Source organism: Lindgomyces ingoldianus (assembly GCF_010093535.1).
Source record: "Lindgomyces ingoldianus strain ATCC 200398 unplaced genomic scaffold BDR25scaffold_35, whole genome shotgun sequence".
NCBI classification, from domain to species: domain Eukaryota; kingdom Fungi; phylum Ascomycota; class Dothideomycetes; order Pleosporales; family Lindgomycetaceae; genus Lindgomyces; species Lindgomyces ingoldianus.
This window is the reverse complement of record NW_022985196.1, coordinates 180,810-204,012: the sequence shown is the minus strand read 5'-3', so window position 1 is coordinate 204,012 and position 23,203 is coordinate 180,810. Positions and strand designations below refer to the sequence as shown.

The 23,203-nt window shown below is 49.5% G+C and overlaps 7 protein-coding genes across 7 annotated transcripts; 3 read left to right on the top strand and 4 right to left on the bottom strand.

The window, feature by feature from the left end:
• Positions 1-715: 715 nt before the first annotated feature.
• On the bottom strand, positions 716-1,844 carry BDR25DRAFT_237784 (uncharacterized protein; the record flags this gene model as incomplete). The annotated part of the gene is given in 3 exon segments (XM_033685607.1): positions 716-856; positions 1,663-1,764; positions 1,776-1,844. Coding segments are annotated over 3 exon segments (312 nt in total), but the record flags the coding sequence as incomplete, so codon positions are not given.
• A 1,292-nt stretch (positions 1,845-3,136) lies between these two features.
• On the bottom strand, positions 3,137-4,743 carry BDR25DRAFT_328199 (uncharacterized protein; the record flags this gene model as incomplete). Its single annotated transcript, XM_033692372.1, has 2 exons — positions 3,137-4,241; positions 4,394-4,743. 2 exons carry the CDS (start codon positions 4,741-4,743, stop codon positions 3,137-3,139), a joined length of 1,455 nt encoding a protein of 484 aa, XP_033542917.1.
• A 1,541-nt stretch (positions 4,744-6,284) lies between these two features.
• Positions 6,285-7,249, top strand: BDR25DRAFT_336633 (uncharacterized protein; the record flags this gene model as incomplete). Its single annotated transcript, XM_033693120.1, has 2 exons — positions 6,285-6,334; positions 6,388-7,249. Exons 1-2 carry the CDS (start codon positions 6,291-6,293, stop codon positions 7,247-7,249), a joined length of 906 nt encoding a protein of 301 aa, XP_033542916.1. The 5' UTR covers positions 6,285-6,290.
• A 350-nt stretch (positions 7,250-7,599) lies between these two features.
• BDR25DRAFT_345687 (uncharacterized protein) lies at positions 7,600-15,841 on the top strand (the record flags this gene model as incomplete). Its single annotated transcript, XM_033694072.1, has 2 exons — positions 7,600-7,666; positions 7,871-15,841. The coding sequence occupies 2 exons, from the start codon at positions 7,600-7,602 to the stop codon at positions 15,610-15,612; spliced, it is 7,809 nt and encodes a 2,602-aa protein (XP_033542915.1). The 3' UTR covers positions 15,613-15,841.
• A 1,906-nt stretch (positions 15,842-17,747) lies between these two features.
• On the bottom strand, positions 17,748-18,670 carry BDR25DRAFT_79177 (uncharacterized protein). The gene is made up of 2 exons (XM_033699052.1): positions 18,515-18,670; positions 17,748-18,463 (listed from the first exon to the last, which is right to left on the bottom strand). The coding sequence occupies exon 2, from the start codon at positions 18,371-18,373 to the stop codon at positions 17,834-17,836; it is 540 nt and encodes a 179-aa protein (XP_033542914.1). The 5' UTR covers positions 18,374-18,463; positions 18,515-18,670; the 3' UTR covers positions 17,748-17,833.
• On the top strand, positions 18,414-20,368 carry BDR25DRAFT_359859 (uncharacterized protein; the record flags this gene model as incomplete). The annotated part of the gene is made up of 13 exons (XM_033696162.1): positions 18,414-18,473; positions 18,499-18,531; positions 18,575-18,757; positions 18,781-18,864; positions 18,922-19,205; positions 19,232-19,420; positions 19,483-19,562; positions 19,590-19,660; positions 19,691-19,804; positions 19,856-19,971; positions 20,005-20,084; positions 20,123-20,218; positions 20,262-20,368. 13 exons carry the CDS (start codon positions 18,414-18,416, stop codon positions 20,366-20,368), a joined length of 1,497 nt encoding a protein of 498 aa, XP_033542913.1.
• A 1,709-nt stretch (positions 20,369-22,077) lies between these two features.
• On the bottom strand, positions 22,078-23,068 carry BDR25DRAFT_269158 (ubiquitin-conjugating enzyme; the record flags this gene model as incomplete). The annotated part of the gene is made up of 2 exons (XM_033687150.1): positions 22,078-22,798; positions 22,900-23,068. The coding sequence occupies 2 exons, from the start codon at positions 23,066-23,068 to the stop codon at positions 22,470-22,472; spliced, it is 498 nt and encodes a 165-aa protein (XP_033542912.1). The 3' UTR covers positions 22,078-22,469.
• Positions 23,069-23,203: the final 135 nt, after the last annotated feature.

The following is a 23,203-nucleotide window of genomic DNA, read 5'->3' as shown; positions in this document are numbered from 1 at the left end:
TAGAATAATGTTGTTTGCAAAGCAGAACTCTAAGAGTTTCATGTGTCCTAAAGCTATTAGAGATCAGCTCCTGTGGTTTCCTATCAGCTAGTCCTTTAGTTTAGAAATTAAACGCATGCGTAAGCTACTCTAGGCTAATTTCAAAGTTATTATACTTATTTTCTAAGAGTGCGTAATGCTATCTAGGAATTTGGTACATGGTCTAGTTGCTTTGGTAGGTTAAAGCTGGCTAGATTACAAGGGGGAACAGCGACTTGTTACGACCTTGAATAAGAGACCCATCAGGAACGCCCCAGGATGTGTTTCCTGAAGGATGACGACCAATCAAGGGGTGCGCCAGGAAACGGTGTAGCACTTCGGCGCTTGTGGCACGTGATGCGATAGCTTCGCCAAGGACTATCGCTCACGATGATAGTGCCTATCAAGGTGAGCGCTCATGGTCCTCACGACTATCAGAGTGGCCGATAGGAATATATATAGTAGGCAGAAATCCCCTTATCGGACTTCTGCGTTCAACCTTGTAAACTACCAGCTCAATACATTGGTTACCCCCGATACTCTTGTCAGATCAACTACTTGGTACTGCCTTCGTATCACCACCCGTCGTGCCGCCTGTTAGACATCTTCCCAGAGAACCAACCCGAGCTCTCTAGCCATACCTCCCTGCATCTACTGGAAGTCCTCGACCACTAAGTTCATAAAATCGGTTAGAATCTTAACACGACCTACTGTTACCACTGACACACTTAATAGCAGTTACCGTTGTCTGCTTAACACCTGCGCCTCTATGGAGTTGTATATCGTCTTTCCCTACAAGGATCTGGATAGAGCCTAGCATGCTAGGCATAACTCCTGTCTAGAGTTAGCAACAATTAAGTTAATTAAGTTAAGGTGAATTGCTTAATTAATTAACAGATCTAGCACGTTTTAATTAACTTAATTAACTTAATTAATAGATTACATAGTGAATTAACTGCTGTATATCTTATAGATAGTCTCTAGGTCTTTAGGAGAGATAGTGTTACTACGTGGACTTTTTGCTAACTTTGTAGGCTTTAAGCTAAGGCGCTTCTAAACCTATTACTATAATAAGTTTAAGCGCTAGATAATTAAGTTACCTGTACTAGAAAAGTCCCTATTTGCGTGTAATTAGGCAGGCGTTGTCACCTTGTAGGGCAGCTCTTATAAAATCTGACTAGCTCCCAGCTGGCCCTGTACGTGCCTTCTTTGGCGGAGGCTCTAGAGTACTAACAGGAGAGGCGGCGTCTTTAAACTCTGCCTATAAGCGTTAAAAGCTAAGGTGGCAGTTGTCTAGCCAGCCTTTGTATACGTGGTAGAGGCAGGTAAGTTGGTGGGCGGTAGAAGTTAAGGAATTTCAGATATATAGCGCTAAGCCTAGTTAGGCAACTATCACAACTCTAAAGTCCCTTAAAGCTAAGCTGCCTTATACTATATTTACTACTCCTGCACACTAAAGGATCCTGTATCCCCTAGTAAACCTAAGATCCTAGGGATTTAAGTCTGTTAATTAAGTTAATTAAGCAGGCACAATTTACTTAATTAACTTAGTAAATTTTGCTTAGCTAATTAACTTAATTAACAGCTATTAATTAAGTTAATTAAGTTAAGTTATCAAGTTGACTTGATTGTTGCCAACTCTACTCCCGTCTTGTCTATATTGTAGCAACTTTCTGGCAGAATAGTAGGACTCTGAATTACCTCTCTGACCGCCTTAAACAAGTGTATAGCTTTGTTATAGGTATTCTTCTTGTGACGTTCTTGTGACGTTTTGAGTCTATCGCCTTAACCCTCCTTGCTTTAAGTTCTAGAAGGCGTTTCTTAAAGGGCTTGAGCCTAGTTCTTGCCTAGCGGCTTTGTAGGGTTGGCTGTTGTCCCAGACTGCTGGCAAGCAAGGGAAAAAGCCAGCGAAGGTATATGCTTTATTTAGACTAGTTGCCTAGGATCAGACATTAATAACAAAAATGTAACAAACCTTTTCTCTTCCTCTAGAGTAAGGTATTGCTGGCGCTGGGCCATTTCCTTAATGGAGGGTCGTCCACGTGCATGACAATACAACGTATGAAGAGGGATCTTGTTCAGATAAGACAGCTCATGTCTCAGAAATAGCTTGCACATGACTGTTGATGGAAGTTTCTAGGAGAGCGCCACACCTGCGCCCGATCAAGTGTGGCATATAATACAATGCCCCTAGCTCGGTTTCTAGTAATTCATTTGTAAGTACGTTTGAGTCCTTATGCCAAGACACACTATTGCCTCCTTCGTACAGATAAATCCGGATTGCCTATTTTAAAGGCGTGGATGTCTTTAAAAGCTAACAAATATCTTCTGTCGTCATAGGACTGTGGGTCTATCGTTCCGAAAGTTAGAAGTCTATTCACAATCGTGGTTTAGCAGGGGTAGAGTGAGAATGGAGTTGTAAATGACTTAAAAAGAACGACCAACGGCGGAACCAAGCAGATTGTATTTTTTCTGGTGCAAACCATTTTCCTAAGGAATAATACATAGAGATTCCAGATACTCTAGCTACAACGTATTGAAACAGCTGTAGGGATAATTAAGATGCATTAACAATGGGTCCTTTGTGGCACAGAGAGTTTTGCGCTACGTAGGGGGAGACGTTATATGAAGGGCGACAAGATAGTTTTATCAATGAAATGAGAAAGAATTTGATTATGATAGCATGTGACGTCATATATTGCAAATATGGGATTAGCATTGTAGAAGAATGAATGGATGCACGATACGAATGGTGGATGGCCGGCGTCACACGAATGAGATCAATAAATACACAGAATAGACTTATCTCGCATAATATTCATTCGATTCTTTGGTGTCCGACACTATGATCGATCACGCCCTCATCACAAGCATACCTCATGATATATATACAGCAAATCTCAGACCGCGAACCCGTTTCTTGTGCAAGTCCAGAACAACCGTTCTGTTCAGCAGAAACCCCAGGTATCATACCACCACTAATGCATCGCTAAAGCCTTCAGAATTCCACCAACAGTATAACGCCATTCCATTCCGTCCAGTACAGAGATGCTCAGAGAATCATATCTTCCCAGTCTCAGGCGTTGAGACTCCAAGACCGTTGCTTATGCAAGCACATTCAAAGCCAGCCATGATGTCTCCTTCTCCCCCAATCCACCCTCGCCATCGCCCTCAAATCATCGCCATTCAGGTAGTCTACACCCTCCCGAACTAGCACTCGCCAGACGTGATTTCGCAATCCCACAGGCCACTTAGGCGTGTTCCAGTACCGAACCTTTAGTCCCCTTCTTTTCGCACCTTGGATCTGACCGCGGATGAGGTTCATTTGTGTGGGGGAGAGTCTACCGCCCCAGATGAGTCCGATTGATTTCCTGAACGAGACGGATGCGTAGTAGGAGTTTGTCATGTCGAAGGTGGAGGAGTCGTTGATGCCGACAGTGCCTTGACCAGAGTTGCGCTTCATGCGTGGCGGTTGGGGGTTACTGTTGGGGCCAGGCGCTTGGGAGAATTTCGGGGGATGGGAATGGTAGGATCCAGGTGTGGGAAAGCCGTCTTCAGGCTCCTCATACATGTCGGATAATGGTGCGTCGAAGAAGATGTCCCGGTATGTGGTGTTAGAGGTTATGAGGTCGAATGGAGCGTTACCGGTTGCGACGACAGTTATGGGACCTTGGAAGATAGTGGTGCCATCGGAGTAGGTTAGGAACCCTTTTTCTCTCAAAGCGGACAATTGTTCTACGACGACAGGATATATGTCTTCGCCTGAATTTTTGAAGTCGACCAGGAGGACGAGGGTTTGGGTTGGATCCTCATCAAATACGCCATTCTTAGTGGTACTAGAGGGCGCGGAGAATTCATTGACAGTGTTTTGCTGAACTAGGATGTTGACGAGGGGGTCCACGTATAAGGACCGGAAGGTTCGATTGCGAGTCAAGGAGATTGTGTTGTGTCCAACGAAGAGCTCGTTGTCAAAAAGCCAGACGTCTGCCTCGACGCCGGTGCAGCCGTAGTGGAGAGCTTGGTATAACGGTACTCGGCGCCAGTAGTCATTATGGGAATGGCATGGAATGGGAGTTACATCCCGTGTGAAGTCAGTGGGATACGAAGCAAGTCCCTCACCAAGTTCGCCAGGCTGTCCCCAGGCAGGGAGGAAGGAATGGTCGTCATCGTCCCATACGACCGGAACTAGTGACATGAAGACGTTGGTGATATGGACGATGCCACTGAGGAAGTCAGCAAATATCTTGGCATTGAAGCACACATGAAACTCCAACATTCCCGAGAAGGCCATGTAGGACAAGCGACTGTGTGATACCAAGAGAATATCCACGGGTTGCGGAACCCTGCGGAAGCGGAAATGAATGCCACGACTTACAAAAAGCAGAGGATCATCACCGGCACTGAAGCACAGCCTATCCTCACACCATATTTCCTCCATCGATGCCTAGATTCGCTCTTCTTCAGCAACCTCGCCTTCTCGCCTGGTAGGGTCAACAGTTCATGTGCAGGCATCGGTTCCCTTCCACTGCGTCTCCTTCGGAAGCCCATCCGCAAGCGTCTCCAAAAGCATTGGGTGTCTCTCAGGTCCACGTCCTCAAACCCTTCCTCGCCATCCTCGAGCGCCCTCAGCGAAACAATGGATGCGTCCTTCAGTGGAATGTCAAGATCTGAAGATTCGAAATCGTGGCGGAGAGAATCCGCAGCAGTGGTGGCCGGACGAGCCATGCCAGGAACAGGGCCAATCGTTGTCGATAGAAGCGGAAACCCTGTCGCGAATCGCGCAATTTGAGCTTGGCACAGCTTTTGGAAAGATCCAGGCTCTAGATGGGCTAGCGCCGAAGGGCTGCAAAAGCCAGGGGCCTCGGAAGTCGTTCTGCGGGATTCTAATATTGTGATTGTGCACCGGTACTTTGTAGATTGCAAGGTGGAGTGAAGAAGGAGTGGAGAGGAGATCAGTGGGTGGGTGTCGGCGATGTCGCTGCGATGGTTCGATGGTGACGGGCGCCAGAGCCTTTAAGAGAGACACAAACCAATATAACCGTGGCCTGGCCCAGGAGGCGCCACACGCTTGAGCAAAGGATCCAGACGACGGTTTGGGGGTCCGCACGGTGCGGGCAAGATGCGGACACGATGCCGTGTGACAGAGACGGCCTGGGATAAGTGGAAAAAAGGGACCTTTCGTCTGTCGAGCGCGTTTCGGCTGAAGCGCCGATGGCAGTTGGTGAGCAGTAAGAATCAGCAACGCACCAAACAGTGTGACACGCGGATCCTTTAAACCTGGAGGACAGACTTATACTCTGAGGAGATAGCGCCTTCAGAGTGTTTTCATCAAGGTGGATACCGAAGAGGCCGGAAACCGGTTCCCTCTCACGGCTGCGGCCACGATGTCTTCCCGTCGGCGTGATTGGCCCACTCCCTTTCACCATCACAGCCAGAAAGGTGCAATGGTTCGGTGACCAGAGCCACGCCGCCTGCCCCCATGCTTTGACTTGTCAGACATCCATTAAAGGTCAGCGCAATTGGCGATACTATCATTGGCTCGACCGTCTGCTTCATTTCATTTGACCATGATCGCCACCATGCCCGTTGTCCGAGGTTGGTGTTGCAGTCCCCAACATATCACCCACGCACAACGATTCAGTTCTGTCTCGGCGCCCAGAAACATCCCATACCTCGTTTCTGCACTTGCAGCTCCTGGTCTAAGTTTTCGGCACATGTCGTGCACGAGTCGGACCGGTCACGGTGAAGCACACCCTTGGCCATCACAAACAGTCGTGCTGTTTCAATTCTTCTCAAGTCTGCTCTGTGTGGTCTGCTCGAAATGCCTCACATTATTCTGGAATAAGCTATTTCAGGTTCAGTTTCTGAAGTAAAGACGATCAGTCGACAAAATGTTTCTTCTGGTTCACTGGCGGGATTTCATAATCGCTGGAGGGTGGCTCCGCCCGATTGAGAACAGCCGAGAAGTCTGGATCTGGAAGTGCAGCGGAGAAACCTGAAAAGATAATGGACTCCGATGGCGTTTCATTATGATAATATATGCTAAAATTGATATACGGGCTCGATATGAAATGCAACAAAGTGGCCACAAGAGTGATGATTACATGCAGTGCCGCGAATCTTACAGCCTCGATGAGCGCAAAGGTGAGGGTGAAGCATGTGATCTGTTCCGATGCCAAGCTTTCTGGGAAAAGCTTAGCCAGTCTGTTTCGGAACCTCGAATTTTCGCCAACTTTTCGCGACGAGAAAATTACACCACAACCCTCATCAACATGCCACACAAACATAAGAGGAAGGGCGACGCCAATGATTCGCTGTGAGTAGTGTCTGCGTCTCTTCGATATAGCTCACGCTAATTGTTTCACGCAGCTTCAACCTCGCACCCTCCGATCGAGCAGCACCTCTCCCCGTCGGCAAAACCAGAGCACCAAATTCGGCACCGAAGAAAAAGAAGCGCAAAATAGCTGACGGCTACGGTGAAGATGACACGCCAAAAGCTTTTGCCCGGCTCATGCAATTCAAAGCATCTAGTAAAGGTCCAAAAGGGCTCGACAATGGTCCCCAACCGAAGCAAAAGAAGCCCAAGGTCAATGAGGTATTGCCGGAAGATACGGTGGATAGTGAAGCACAGGCAATACCTAAGATCATGCCCGGAGAGAAGCTATCAGAATTTTCGCAGAGAGTGAACCAGGCCTTACCTTTGGCCAGCGTTCAAAAGAAGGGTAAAAAGGTTGAGGGCATGCGAGATCATAGGATGACGAGACACGAGAAGAAGCTGCGTAAACTACAAGAAGGTTGGCGTGCAGAGGAAGCGCGTATACGAGACAAGGAACAAGAAGAGCTTGAGTTAGCAGCAGAGGAGCAAGATGAGCTTGACGCAATGTGGGAAGACAAGACTGCTGATCTGCCCATCCCGAGTAAAAAGAAGAAGAAAAAGAAAGGGAAACGGAAATTGATTGTCGGCGAAGTGGATGATAGGGAAGAAGATCCTTGGGAGGCGCTGAAGAAGCAGAGGCAGGAGAGGAAGGGTCTGCACGATGTCGTCCAGGCACCACCGCAGTTCGAAAGGATACCAAGGGAGATCTTTAAGGTAAAGAACGGCGCTAGGGTGAATGTAGACAACATACCCAACTCAGTCGGGAGTTTGAAGAAGAGGGAGGAGCTGGGCGAGGCACGACAGGGCATTATCAACACCTATCGCAAGCTTATGGAGGCAAGGCGGAATAATTAACTTCACGATGCACATACAAGTGAAATGAATTCCTTGGACCGTTATAGCCCCCGGTTCCACCATTGATATTTCTCCTTCACACCATCTGATAATGAGCTGCATTCCATTCTCTTGCGTCGATGTCACTTTGGCATAGGAGGGGTGTGCCAAGACACTAGTGTGCCCCGCCACAACCTCTGAGTCGGCATTCCTGCTGCAGGCTTTGCCTGACCTGCAACCATCATCCAATACAACCTGCGTTCGATCCCCCACCTTTCCTTCGTCTTTTCATCACTTGAGATGATTTAGAATATCGAACTTCCTTGCTTGCTTCGCTGCCAGTAGCTGCAAGGGGACGGGCGGAAGAGATTATGGCGAAAGGTTTCGATGGGCTCATCGAGTTTCTACTTGGAGAGATCGCCCTCTGCGGAACCCAAGGTATGTTTGCTTTGTTGCTATAGCACAACCTCACCTCATTAGAGTGAATATAGTGCTCTCCATCCTCGACGAGACTGGTCCAACCTGTTTTCTACTTGTTTTCTGTTTCTGCTCTCCCCATTGATTTGGTCAGTGTGCGTTGCGTTCGAATCTCGCTTATCACCTCTGAACCTTCATTTTTACTCCACTAACCTTAATACATAGGAGCCGGCAGCGCAGACTTTCGTCGTTTCGTACAAAAGTATTACCAAGAAAATGGCAAACGTCCTTTGAAGTCATCTAGCAACCGAAATCTTCCTGCACACGATGGAAGGCTCAGCCGTCCGTACTTGGAGAAGCTCTGGAATTGGCTCTGCAGTCACCAAGACGTCCGAATCGTTCATGCCGGAGATACACGCAATGTGTCACTATTTGAGTTTGAGGCTCTAGAAAGACAAGAAAGTAGCTCTAATAGGGCTGGATCCACCGAGCGGTCACGACCCACAACGGCCGCGAAGCAACCTCGAAGTAGGCCAGGCTGTCCATTTGTCTCTGAGGAATTTTCACACCAGCTTGCCCAAGCTTTGGCAAACGACAGCGACGCATTAACCGATCCCACAACTCCAGGCCCATATGACTCGTTCAAGTTGAGTCCTCTAGGAAATGTTCGCAAACATGCCCATCGCAAGTCCACCGGCAACCGAACTTCATCGGGGCACAGACCAGAGATTGCGGAACATCATGGCGAGCGACCGCATGTACCTCCACCTGACTCAGGTACGTCTCCGATCCTCAGCCAGCAAGTTGACCAGGACGAGGACGACATTGTAATGGATTCAAACGATAATGGTTACGCCGAAACCCCTCTACTTGCCAAACCAAAACGAGGCCCTCGCAGGATGCCAAAAGGCATCTTCATGAACACCCCTGTCTTCGATGAACCCGCAATATCAACGAGCGCGCCACGTATATATGCTAGCCAAGACCGAACTTGGCGAGCGATTGCAGGACATTCGGTAGACCTTCAAAAGTTGCCCTGGATGGAGTTTGCCCTCTTGTCGATCATCGCATCTCACGGTGCTGACGGTATTCTTCAACCTGAACTAGTCCACATAAGCGGGCAGGACAAACGGTCGGTGCCGCACAGAACGGACATGCTAGCCAAGAAAGGCTATATCGAAAAGAAGCCCGTTCATGCAGTCAAGATGAGAACAAGTATATGCGTTCACAAGAAATTCGTCCAAAAGGGGCATTTTCTAAAAGCAGGCGACAGTGTTGAAGATGTGTTCGTGAATGGTAACATTGTTCTTTCGAACTTTGTCGGCCTCCTTTACAAGCTGTTACAGAATTTCGGAGTCGTAGCAGTTCGAGACCTTCAAAAAAAAATGGTAAGCTTCCCTTCCACGGCTGCCACACAGGTCAATAATACTCAGCAGGGCATTCCTATGAAATTGTGGAATCAGCGCGCTATCAGAAACGCTGTCATTCGGCTTGCAGAATCTGGGTTTCTTCGGAGGGTTCGAGCTCGGAGGAGGGGCTCTAGAGACACATGGCTTGTTTGCTTATCTGCCCTCCGAGAACCCAACGAGGACGATATCAAGAATCTTCATTTCAAGCGCAGAAATGAGAGTACCCGATCCATGAACAACATCCTCGAAGAAGATGAGGACAGCGACGACATCATGCGAGATCTTGAGCTTGAAGTAGATTTCGACGATAACGATGCTGTTGGAGATGACGATGAAGAGCAAGATGGGCTTGTTGACAAATCCCGCATTCCTCCACAATGGGATCCAGATCAAACGGTAGCGAACTTAATCTTCGATACCCTCAATCTAGCTGGAATCCAGGGTTGTTCTTCTGCCTTCCTAAGGGAGAGGACTGTTGGCAAATTCTGGAAACGACCTGTCGAGGCATTAATGAGCCGCATCACGGACAATTGGGAGGAGAGCCAACCACCCCATCTGCGGCATCTTGCAGTCATCAGAGATACTGCGGTCACCCAAGAGAAAAAATACGTTCATTACGTCTACCGCACTCATGGCCATTTTCAAAAAGCCGTTGATGCAAGAGAAGCATCGTGGGAAGCTGTCCGTAGAGAGGCGCAGAAAAGTTATTCCAACATGCCGAAAGGCCGTTCGCGAAAGACTGCCCAGGAGTCCATAAGACTCGATTCATGGGGCTTCCGACAGCTTAATCTGAATGATTTTTATGGTCGCCATGGTGCCTCATCACTTGCTGTCTGCTTAAAGGCGATTAAACGAGGGCCACGAGGAACGCAGTCCTGGGATAACGCGATATACAGAGAAATGGGAGATGATAAGCCTGGTCGTTCTCAGCGGTTACCTGCTCTAAGCCGCACTCAGCTTGTAACACGAGAAGAGCTTAAAGCGGCGACTGAACTAAAGCGTATCCGCGAGTATGCTATCGAAAAGGCCATGCGCGAGGCTGGCCAAGCACCTGCCGGGAGTAGAACACCCACTAAAGATTCTGGGACAGGCCTGACCTTCTTCAATAAGCCTCGGGGAGGCAAGGGGGCTCCCACACCCCTACTCACAGCTGAGCAGAGGGTGGCGCTTGGACTACCTGCGAGGGGTCGGCTCAAGCAAAGTATTGAAGACCAGATTCGAGAGCATCGAAGAAAGACAAAGAACCCATTTGCGTTACCGGATTTCATTGTGCAGGATGATGAAGGGTCACCCAAACCTAAGCCTAAGCCTAAGCCAAAGCCTGGAAATCACCCTAGCTCTAGCACGCAACCGCTGCTCACAAAAGAGCAGAGAATAGCAAGAGGGTTAGCTCCAATGGGCCGGTTGAGCAAAGCCGTTCTCGAAGAGCTGCGCCGAGAACGTGGCATAGTTGGAGCGCCTGCTACCCCAGACACGACAATGAATCTCGAAGCTAGCCAGAATGTTGACGATACCGCATTTACTATCTCAGGGGATAAAGAAACCCCGCAAAGTCAACCAAGGACTCCAAGAACCATGGATCAACTTCAAAGTCTTGCGGGTATGAACGACCAGAATGAGCCGATCGATGCTACAACCACGCCTCAGGCTACCCCTTCTACCGCTACGAAACGCAAGGCAGGTGAGTTTGAAAACCACCCCATCAAAAGGATGAGGAAACCGCGTAAGACGTCGGCCGTAGACACACCTGGATCTGAACATCGAACCATACCAAAATCAGCTGTAGCATCACCCTTCCAAACAGATGCGCTAGCAGTTGCGAGCAGTGGGCTAGGGCGCGACGGTCCACAAAAGGAAGCGGATTCGTGGAATCATGCAGGGTCGAGCACAACACCTTACCCTCCAGCAACTTCAGTCCAAGAAATCTCTGCAGTCATCTCCCGTCGCGTTGAGGAGATCGTAAACAAATTCACGCAACGTTCGGAGCCTGGGATTTATGTGAATCCGTTCATGACTCGCCCAATTGCAAGGGGTCGCCCCAGGAAAGCTCTATTTGCTATCTTCAAATCATCAAGGTTGAAGGAATTTGAATGGTTTCGACCCGATCCAACTGTTGTGCGCAGAAATTATGAACTCTCAATTCCGGGACAGAAGAAGCGCAAACGGGCAAGACCATCTCTTGCAGCGAGTAAAGAACTAACACCAGGAAATGATATTGTTGCTCCCAGTGCTGAGCAAGAAGAAGGACATCCATCCACAGAGCGGGCTAGAGTTGATCAGACCGAAGATGCGGAAGCTCAAGTTGCGCCAGCTGAGCCCGAGCAGCCCGAAGCCATCCAAGCTGCTGACGACGTACCATTAATGATTGAAACACAAGCCTCAGTCGCCTCAACTAACGTCGGGCCACCGAACCCTCCCATATCGCAACCGGAACAACTCATCTTTCAATCATCGCATCCTACATGGACTCCGATTAATTTCCCAGCGGCTCATACTCCTACATATGTTAGCCCATATGTCAACACATCCGTTCCACCCATACAATCCGCTACTCCACCAACGACAGAAAAGGAAGGAGGCGACAGAAAGACAAGCAATCCAGCACAAACCACTGACAATGATGAATACGCTGTCGTGGATCTAAGTGAAGGTAACAGTACCGATGCAGCTACTATCTACGAGCTCAGTACCAGGGCGTACACGCGCAAGCCGCGATACTTAGCCTTCCCCAGCGGTGTACGTCTTGGCCAGGGCAGTGTTCACCATCTACGAAGACAGATCTTCTTGGAACTTCTTGCACGTTGCGGGGGTGTATTCCCTGGCAACGGAGAGATTGCCAATCCCTTTTACACCTTGTGGGATAAGCGCGCTGCTCCAGGATGGAATAAGCCTGACCGTAGCACTCTAAATAATACGGTCAAGTTTCTCACCCAGAGCTCAAAACTCAAGAGGTTTCAATTTCAGATGACCAATTTTTATGGCGAAAAGGAAATTGACAAAACAATCCTCGCCCTTCCGCACCTCACGCCTTCAAGTCCAGAGGTCAAGGAGCTCCAACGTAATATGATTTCTGTTTATCCAAAACGCTTCATTCCCAAGGCAGTCCATGATCTCCTTGGAGGACAGGACGCGAATTCTCGAGTGGTACCTCTAGCGGACATAGACGCAACGATTGAGATTCCAGACTCTTTTGCAGAGGAAAAACTAGAGCAACGAATCACGGCATCGGCGCGAGCCCGGAGGAGCAAGGCTGAAAGTCGAAGACGAAAGGACCTTGAGGAAAGGAAGAGGATGAACGAAGAGATTGAGAGATACCTCTTAGGATCGCGTGGATGTCGTCATGATCGAGTTGCACGTATGAGGCTGGAAACCCTGAACGCCGGGCCTCTAACTAAGTCAGGGCGTTCAAACAACGGCCAATCATATCTTCATATGGTCCGCCAATTCAATATCGACGATTCAAATGAAAGCGATGGAGGTCGAGCACTATCTCCAACACCGTCTGCATCTTCAGAAGATTCGCTGTCTGCACCACATGCCTCTTCACACTTCGAGTTCGTTGAAAATACTCTAGAAGATGGACCTCGCGACACCGAATCCACTTCTTCAGACTTCGAATATGTTGGACCCAGGCCGAGGTACGAAGCTCTCAAATCAGACCTCAAGCCGGTTTCTGGAAGGCGGACCACATCAACTAAAGCAGACCAACCTAGAGATGACGATGGATTCGTGAACATTGATGCTTCAGCTTTCGATCCGCAGTACGAGATGCAAACTGTCACAACACTCTTAGATCCAAACATTCGCTTTCACTCCACGACTGGCACGTTTTCTACGGAGTTCGCTGTCCAACGTAACGCTCGCATCCATCTTTGGGTGGACCCAAGCAACAACCCGGTCAAAAATCCACTTAAATCCCTTTCGGAAATCCGCACGCAGGGTCTCGGAAAGTCTGCTGACGAGGTTGCTGTATGGCCACAAGAGAAGGCTATGCTGGAAGACGCCATACACCGGAAGTTTTACCAGGACGTCGGCAACATCATCGCATGGGAAGAGCAGTACAGAGATTTTCTACTCAGAGCAGGCTTACCTGAGAGAGAGGACGCACCCGATTCATTTATTAACCTCGAATTTCCTGGCCGGCATGAAACTGCAAAAATGGAATCTTTACAGCGTAGTTTGCGACCTGGAGTTTCCTACAGGAGTCGATCAAGAAAGAGAATCCGTATTTTTGAGAACGACAACAGTGATCTTGTCGATGACGAAGGCCCGCAGAAGAAGAACCCTCACAGCCAGAAGCTATTACCTAAAGTGCATGGCGTGCTTACTAGTCAAGCGGACGATGATGAAGGGAGCGATCCGGCACTTAGGTATCAACAGAAACACACTCTCAATGACGAACCAACGGTTGTACAACGATTGGTCGGTCTTACAGGTAATCCGGAAGAACCAACCCCAGCTCCAAGGCCGAGGCCTAGAGGATACCGCCTGAGGAATCCGAACAGGGACCATATTACCAGGGCCGTTTTCGTGGAACCAGACATCACCGATAAGTTTAAGAAATTGTTCTTGACACTTGTCATTGCATCGTCCATGTCTGGTGAAGATGGAGGCATGGACTGGTCAATTGTTGAGAAGGTGTACAGCTCAGACTCTAGCTTTAATCAGCAAAAGCTAAGGAAGATCTGGAATTGGATGCAGCGGAACATGGCTTCTCAAGTCAATGCTCTAAATGCCACGTTTCAGTCTTCCTTCCTCAATGCGTACGAAAACGGCATTCTTGACAGCATTGAGGACTTTAAAAGCTACGATTGGGGCTCTCTAGTCCAATGGGCAATGAGAAATTGCAAGTATCCCAGTGCTCTGCTTCCCAAAGATCATAGGGTGCTCCGGGACTACTTCGTCGATGAATCGAACTATGAGCCATTCAATCGCCGAGATTGGTACAAGAAAGACTTCCCGCTCGTTCACCGTGAACGGCGAACATTGGACCTAAATTACTATGTCCCTATGCACCCAAAAACCCCATCTACCTCTTGTCATGAACACGCTCTCTTACGGGCGCGCTCCTGGATACGTTCCAACATTGCAACACCCCAGTCCATCTACGATAGCAGGTTTGCACACGACAAGCTGTACCCTCTGGGTGCGCCTGTTATTAAGGAGGCTGTTAAGGAATTGGTGGACTCCAAGGCGATCAAGCAGAGGAAGTCGAAGCGCTTAATGCCAGGTCGGAACTTTAACTTCACTGCCACACTTGCGATCCAGTACAAACGTACGCTTGAGTTGGTGCATTTCATGGAAGCGGTGGAACACAAAAAGAAACTGGACGCTGCGTTCTCGAACATCGATATCGAGAAGCGAGTTGTGGAAGTATCTCGAAGTGCCGACGAAGGTTTCGCTATAATGCTCTACTCCCTTCTAAATGAAGGACGGGTGAGAATGGTGCCGCGATTACCACCAATCAACAACGACATTGACGGCCCTAGCCCAAGAATATCAAAGTGGGGTTTCGTTACTGCAGAGTACAATTCGAGGGGCTTCGATCGCTGGCAACTCTTCTGGGACATCGATGTTGTGCCGACATCAATCTACCAATATGGAAGTCCCCTCTTGCCTTTGAAAAATCCACTTCCTTCCTCGACTGGATCTTGGGCGCAAATAGAGAGACCGCCGCTTTCCGATCCGAATGATCCGAATGCATTGCTACCGATATGGAGCAGTATTGATGGGAGAACGGTTATTTGGCCCTGGTGGAACCGCGTGCTCAACCTGATCCTCCATGCCCTGGTCTTTCTCCCAGGCTCCTCAGCCAAAACCATCCATAGGCAGTGCAGTAAGGGTGCTGAGCTTTTCGAAGTTGAAATGGTACTCTCCTGGCTTGTATCTGTAAATGCAGCTAGCAAGCACGGCGCTAAGAAAGGGGGTGTGGACATGGCAACTTACCGAGCAAACCCAGGTTTCTGGGCTGCGTTTGGCGACCAGTTAATTGGTGAAAAGGATGATTGGTTTGGCGAACATATTAAGAAGAAGAAGTCCGAAGGAGAGCTCCAGTGGCGATCCAAGTACAACACTCGTTTCTCCCAAATGGTGAATTCAGAGAATGGCATGGCGGTAGCAGCAATAAATGCAGTAGGTAATGGGGAGGAGGAGGCCAGTGAGGGTGAGGGAGGAGATGGTGGGGGGTATGGGGGCTTCAGCGACGCGGTACTTTGGAACTCACGGAGCCAGTATCGTTACATCAAGGGTCTAAACCAAGGTGCAGAACTGAGCCCCCAGGTTCGCGGCCTCCGTCCCACACGAGCTCCTACGACTACACCGGGCGCGGGGCCTCTCCTGTACACGATTGCAGACGGAGACAGTGATGCGGCCACCATGGACTGGGAACCTACACCACGTAGGAGAGGAAGACATCGTGTCTCCTTCGCTCCTTTACCGAGGCCTCAAGATATATCCGTGCAGGAGGAGGTTGTAGAGAATGAGGATGTAGATATAGATGCGGAAGGTGAGCCTGAGGATATCGATGCTGAGGGTGAGCCGGATGATGAGATGATATGATTTCAAGGGCGATGATGGAGTGGTATCTTGGCCCTTTACTTCGGCTGATTTCAAACGCTACAGTGTTCTAGGTGCATGCATTTCCTGGCGTGGTGGGTTAGAGGGGATGATACCATTGCTTCGGATATGTGCTTTGTATGATAGGAGGGAAACGAGGGGTAAGGGAAAGCTAATAGCGTGGCATATAGGGGATCAGGATTGATATGGGGATATCAGAACATGGTTTACGTGGTAGAAGACCTTTCTAGATTCTCTTTGAGATCTTGTTTACTTCGCTGTAATACACTGACATTGTCCCTTTGCCGAATACCTTGACAAGAATTAGGGTTAGGTGCTAGACTAAAATAGGAATAGCTAGCCCCGAGCCTTGAAATGCCAACGAGCTCCTATATCCCGCTTTATTAAATAAGCAGTTCTATCCCCAAACATATCAGTAAGATCTAATCCTCTTTTTGACAGTGAAACTTCAGTAAACTACTATCCGTATTGGAACTTGCGATAATTGGGTAAACATTTGCAATACTAAGTCAAATAACATTTTATTCTGAGGGAACGATAACGCTAGAAGTTTGTGAAGAGTTCTCAGGCGATCTGGATCCAGTATTCGATATGAGGGATGTTTGGGCTGCTGTCAATTGACGGAGGCGTTACTAGATAGATCACTGTCGGTTACAGGAAAGGAGACAGGATACAACCGACTATTCGAACTATATGTGCCTCAAAACTGCGTAGGAAGATTTTGAGGAAAGACACCGGGTCTTGATTAGAAGCAAAAGCAATCCGATCCGCAGCCATTATAGGCTTGGCAATGAATTCAATTCCACGTGACTCTTCAGTCCCTTGCTCATGTCGCCTGCATGGAACATGATAGCATCAACTCTCCCACTCACTCTTCATCTCACCTTTTTTCCAACACATCCAGCCGCAACCAAAATCTCCAATCCCATTCCTCAGTGGCTCGGGCACTCCGTGAAGCGGTGAACGCCGCCCAATGAGCGCCCCACTTCGCATCCACAGTCAATCCGCCAGCTGCAAGCCTCCTGCAAGCGAAGACAGAGAAAGGTATTCCGAGGAGGATTCTGCGGGACGGAACGAAGCCATAAAATCAGGGCAATGAGTCTTGGGGGCTTTGGGTGTGTCTATTGGGTTGGAGTGACAGAATGGGAGCGTGGTCGTATTCGACAATCTGTGACACATCGTGACATATCGTGACAGAGAGTTTTGACAGCCTGGGGTGATCCTAGTTCGTGTGAATGTGGAAGTCATGTGATCGGATCTAGATGCACTTCTAAGTTTGTTTTGGGAGAGGGGAGAAATGGAGAGAAAGTAGTTGTTACGGAGATTAGGCGGTCTGGTGTGGCGAGTCGTTTCTGAGTGTTGGATGGCTGGAAAATGTACTCTATTGCAGAAAAGCCTTTGTCATTGGTGGATGCAACGCTTGGCATTTGAAAAAGTCTCAACATACTTTGATGGTATGATGTTGGGGATTTGAAATTGACATGTTGCAGGTGACTGATTCTCCGCTAGCCATGCAGACGGAACGCTTGACATAGTAAAAAAATTTAAAGCTATTATAAACCCAATCCCTGCCTCACAAAGATATCAAGATATTAAAAGACGTGGAACAAAATGTTGCAAAGTTCATTCAGCCAGCCGTACGAGCGAACCCTAGCGATACCGCGCCTGTTAAGATGTGCGAATCGGGATAAGATGCCGTTGTGGCAAGCACCCATCCCGCAATTCCTTCCCTTGTCCAGCCATGACGCCCAAAAAGCCAGCCAACGTTAGTCAAATTACCCGAGATCGAGATGAGAGGAAATGCAATATCCTTCTTTAAGCGCACGCGACACACACTCCACATATACATTGCTTGCTGTCAACATGCCTTGCCGACGGGCAGGATTAGGTGCAGGATATTTTGCTTGCCCGGCTCCAAACCACCCCACTCAGCTGGTAAGCAGACAGCCACCGACCAGGCGGCCAAGCCAGAACCTTGGAATGAACCGAGGGCGTAAAATTCCCATGAGACGAGATGAGACTTGCGCTTAGTGCGGAGCGGTCTAGACGCGCAACGCATCCCGAAGCGCAACTTCACATGATCTTGGAGGGCGTATTTCGAAATACCCAATCCGGTAGAATGTTGTCAGACTTTTGGAGCCGGTTTGCAGGATTGGCGTGGTGAGCTGGCTGGCTTGGGTCAGATGATAAGGAATCGCTCGAATCATCCTCCCGAGACTACCCATTGATTGCGCCGCCAGCCGGAGGTACCATTGTTGGCGGTGGTGATTGTGCCTTGGAGGGTGTATTGGCGGGCTGGCATGCTGTTTGTTGAGACGCGACGAGAATAGGATATTGTGGTTTGATCCAGGGACTCCGGCGAGGGATCTGGGTCTGAGTGTCGACGTATTGTTGGGAGAGGATATAATCGTGGATCATATGGTCCTGGGAGAGGCTGTGGTGGAGTTTTCCAGGGATATATGGGCTTGAAAGAAGGTGGCGTTGTGAAGCTCTCCGAAGAAATTTGAAACCGTCTTGAATCTTTCTCTGGAGGGATAGGGTATGATGTCCGGTTCTTCTCTTGAGCTTGCTGGCATTGCTTTCTTACCCGTCTCTTTCTTCTGGTGCAATATAGCACTCCACATCTTATACAGCTTGCAACAACAAGGACGAACAGAAAGATCTCTGGTAGCTGGGCATATCCATTCGATATCGGAAAGCCTGATATACGGGACGGGCCCGTGGGTACGGACGGAGGAGGCATGAAGAAGTTGCAAAAGGGTCAAGGGCAACTGAGCTTTAAGATGATCTCCTCTGCATATGGGAGGGTGTCGTGGGATGCAGGTGTCTGGCTCTATCAGCCAGTCAGTGGGAGGGGACCACGCGCAGCTTTCAAAGAACTCACATGGAAGCGGGAGAACCGTTGGCATAAGCACTAGGGCATGTATGCTCCGGTGAATGTCAGCAAATAACTTGCAAAGCGTCCTGTAGGATTAGCACATGGGTTAAATATGACGGGCGGCGAGCTTCAGGTCGCGTCTGCATCGTGAAGGGAGCGCCCCTCATAATAGCAGCACGGGAAAAGCACCACGCCGCACCAGCAGCAGGGCTTCCGCGCGGTGGCACGACCAAGAATAACCAGAATGCGGTCCATGGTACGATGAAACAAAGGACAGCCAGCTCTCCTCAAAGGAGGATGATGCACGAGATGCGCGGAGGCAAGTGAAGCGTTTCCATGATCGACAGCCAAAGTTCGTGATTTTCAGCTGTGACAGGCACGCCTCTCGATGATTTACAGGACAAGGCTGCTAGGGTAGCCCGGAAGCAGCATGGTTAGCATTGGATGCGAGCGACTTCAGCAGAGGTGCGGGCCTTGGCATGAAGTTGGGTGCGGAATCTTCAGCTGAAGTGGGAACAGGAGGCGTCGGGTTGGCGCGGCCTTTCTCCCACAGTGCAGCGCACGCCGAGATCCGAAGGAATCCTCGAACAACGGGCGAGCTGGACCTTACACCCACTTTCCCACACCATCACACCCTCGACCGCCACCAAAGCACCCTGAGATCAAGCTTCATCGCGAGCCTGTTTTGTCGCGACGCGTGATGCTGGCCACCGACGCCTTCAGCTGCACTGCGGCCGCCAACCGAACTTCAAGCTCCTCCACGCGCGTCTGGAGGGAAGCCATGAAGCCTTTGGCAATGAAAAGTAAAGTCACTGAGCTCGATCTCCTCCTGTCATGCTTGGAGGAGAGCTGCCGGCCTTCGGCTTTTATCTTCCTTCTCAATGCGACTTTACCGTTCTTGACATTCACTGCGTTAAGGATATATTCATCATGGCTTCTAAAATTATAGCTCCACCAGATCTCCAATCCTCCAGGAAAGCCAGATCTGAAGTGTCTGGATCGCCAGCCACTAGCGCCAGCCATAAAGTACCTGGGCTGGCCAAAGGGTCTCGATGTTCCGAGTCTGGATTCATCAATTGAGACATCTCGCGACAAGAAGAGAAAGAGCCGCATACCAAGCTTCACAATGGTGGCTCCCACAGGACGCCCCCGGTGATCGGAGCCAGCTGTTCGGTGATGGAGGCCTTCTTGTGCTCTCACAAGCGCCGAGCCGAGGACGCTATTGTGCGGAGTTTCCCAAAGGACACCAACTTTGCAATATCAAGCCCCTCCAAGACGGCAACAAATATTCGCACTGTCCTCTCGACAGCGATTTCCAGATGCAGAAGCCTATTACACATTACCTAGCATGACGGCGTGCGATGGAACGCGCGTGACAGATATCAAACCCTCATAACCTGCTTCGGTACAACCTCAAAGCAAAATGACGCATGGGTACGCCGTGAGTGGTTGACTTGTAAATTGTGCTGAGAGGTAAGCGTTCTTCATCTTTAAAGTATGCCCGAGTCGCTTCCTCTTTGGGCCATTTTCTTCAAAACAGCGGACGGGGATGCCGTTGCCACGCGGCAACTGAGTTGTCTCTCTACCCCTAATAGCAGGGCGTTGTAAGATGAGTAGGTCTTTTCTTCTTCGAAGGCAAAACACACTCGGAAACTAATCTTGAGAAGCATTCAGTTTCAAAAGAGAAAGAGGATATAAGGAGAGGGTTTAGTAGATCTTTGCTGTTACTCAGGGGACATTACTTCAATTTTAGATTTCTGGCATGTTAGTACTTGGAGCTTGCATTGGCCATCAAGCAGGGAGTCGAGGACAGCGCCTCTTTCACTGCGTGCCCAGCTGCACCAGCAAGAAACATATTAAGTCTCCCTGATGTTATGTAACGTGTACTGGCATGCGAGACTTTCACCGGTCCTCCGTCACGCCATAGTAGCCATCTAGGCGCCAGCATATCGCTACACCCTCAAGTTCCCGAATTTGTACACCCCTATCCGGGCCCATCTTTCTCTACCCGTGGCGCAAGCTGCATGCACAGCCACATTCCTTCCGCACCCCCCACCCAATCAAGTGACTGTAGACGTCGCTTAACAACCTCAATTCCAACGTCTTCGCTCCACCACTCTCCTCTCCCGCTTACCGTTTCCCCTAAAGATCTGATGATCGTTGGCAGACCGCCTTGTGCTGGTGCTAGCACTCTTTATCTCACCGGTCTGTCTGCGTCAATCCCGAGCGGTAGGTGACGTTGAGCTTGGAGTATTTCGCCACGCAGTCGAACTTGGAGGTACACCTATCGCTTCAGGTTGGAAATTACGCATTCAACGTCCAGGAAGGCTTCCTGTTTCTCCTCACTGACGAGCTGCGCCTCCCGTGGTACCTGTGGGTGTTCAGCTACACTCCCTCCCTCATGCCCGCTATGAGCGTACGAGGGCTTCGTACCGTTTCTCAAATGTCGATATTTGTATTCGGCTGCTAGGAGTCTGGCATTCTCCCTCAGCTCATCTCATCTCATCGATCACATATCACCAACAGATAGGCAGCGCGTCCGAACTGCCTGCCGAGGCTTCGGGACTGAGTGCGGAGTATCCGCCATCTGACTGTGTTTATCAACTACTTCAACTGGAAAACTTACTGCCCCACCCTCCATCCACAACCACTCCGGACCTAGACTCGCATGTAGAAGATACATTCTCGGAGTTAACCTCTAGTTTCTTCACCCTGCAGTACGACGTCGTGGGCGGTTGGAATAAATGTTTGGCTGGAGATTCTGGCTGGCTAGAAAGCATTGTACTTAAAGACCACGTACGTAGATAGGTATGCGATACGTACGTAGAGAAAGTGGATAAGTTTAGTGCTTGGGTTTCGTTACGATTAATCAAGTATGTGCATTCAATTTTCTCGTGACGAATATCTGCCTAACGAGTCGGCCTCTGTGCTTTTAAGGCCCTACTTTTGGACATAAAATGCCGAGATTGAGATCGTTGCGTGCTTAACATTGTGTCCTCAACCCAAACTAATATGGTATGGTCCCCTGTCTAAACTTTTGCCGTCATCCCGCAGAGCTGATGTCTGCGGAGATCCAAGAGTCGGTCAATTAGAAATCTATTCGTTTGTGACGCAGCATTGGTGGCGATGCTGTGGAGCGAGCATCTTTCTAATTCCCAAAAAAACAAACTGTTTACCGAGACGAATTAAAATATGTATTAGTCCTGTATGGATAGTAGAAATTGAAGGGATATCTTGACCCAGGTTGATTTGGACGAGCGTGCAAATTGTGAGGCGCAGACGGCAAATGGGGATTTCCGTCAGCTCTTCGAGCATCCTGTCTGGTCAGTCTGTCTGCCCTGGATCCCATAGAATAATATTTGGAAGATTCCGTCCCGGACACTCTTGCCGATCTCCCGGTAGTAAGGTCTTGTATGTCTGATTTCTAAGACATCTACATGAACTCCGCTCTCTTGTTATCTAATAGTCGAATCATCCAGCCAGCGTAGCTGACACACTTCCTCATGCAACCAGCAATGCGAGGGTAAATCCCAAAGCAGTCTAGTTTCTTTCGAATACTTCCGTACCAGCAGAAATATAGCCATTTGACCGACGTCTTGTAGACGGCTACCCAGCTACCCACCGTGGATAGATATAGAAGTGGTAGGCGTAACGGGATAGGAGGTGAGCGGCCAGTGTAGATATGGTATTATAACGGAGTGTGCAATCAAATCGCGAATCATTGAATCCATCCTCTACTTACGAGAGCCGTTTGATATCTAGCGATTAACCCCCATGCTGGTAGGACATCCGTCCAAATTCCTAGTCGTATGATATATCCGCTCCTACTCCAAGTTCTCCTCGCCACAAAACCCAAAATCCTTATCCAAAGCCCCTCATCCCTCTCCCTTCTCCCGATTTCCACACATTCCCCTCACCACGGCTCCGCCCACCCCCAGCACCAATTCCCTAAGTCCCTACCCTACCTTCTCCTCTCGCCAACCCACCGTTCCGTCTCGCTATAGAACCTAATCAACGCCTCCGCACCCACATAATCGCCCTGTCGCAAAAGCTGCGCAATGTCCACATTCAACGGGCTATCCGGCTCCGCACTGGTTAACAACTGGTGTATGCTCGTCAACGTCGTCGTGATGGTGTACGCTGGCGACCACGAGGATTTCAGCAGATCAAGACAGATTTCACCAGTTTTGAAGTCCACGTTCGGGTGACAGATAGGGGTTATGAATTTTATGGCGGGGGGTGTGAGCGGGTAGGTTGGGGGGATTGAGATGCTGAGCGCCCAGAGGCCGTCTAGAGGGAGGGGGGCGGTTAGCATAGCTCATATCACCGCTATCCGTGCCTGTATACCTCTGTAGGGGTGGTTTGGAAGCAGTGCGAGAGGTGGAACAAACCTTCATATGCCGTACCAGGTACGCCTTTCATAACCGCCCGCCAATGCATCAATTCATCGTCGTCTACGGGTCCTAGTTCTACGAGTGCTTCGTTGGGGTCGGAGTGGTAGGTTTGGAGTTCGGTGAGGAGACGCTTGGTGGGCGATTGTGCACGCGATGAGCCCGCCATGTTTTGAGACTCTATCCTAAACACCAGATACAAGGTATATGAGGGAGAGAGCGAGGGAGTGAGAGTGAGAGCGGATGTTGACGCTTGAGCTGGCCAGTTGCCGGCCTCGGTTCGAGCTGCGGGCGCGTGGTGCAC

What these genes read in the sequence shown, in the direction of transcription:
- BDR25DRAFT_79177 (XM_033699052.1), bottom strand. Translation starts at nt 18,373, where the DNA reads ATGCCTCCTCCGTCCGTACCCACGGGCCCGTCCCGTATATCAGGCTTT.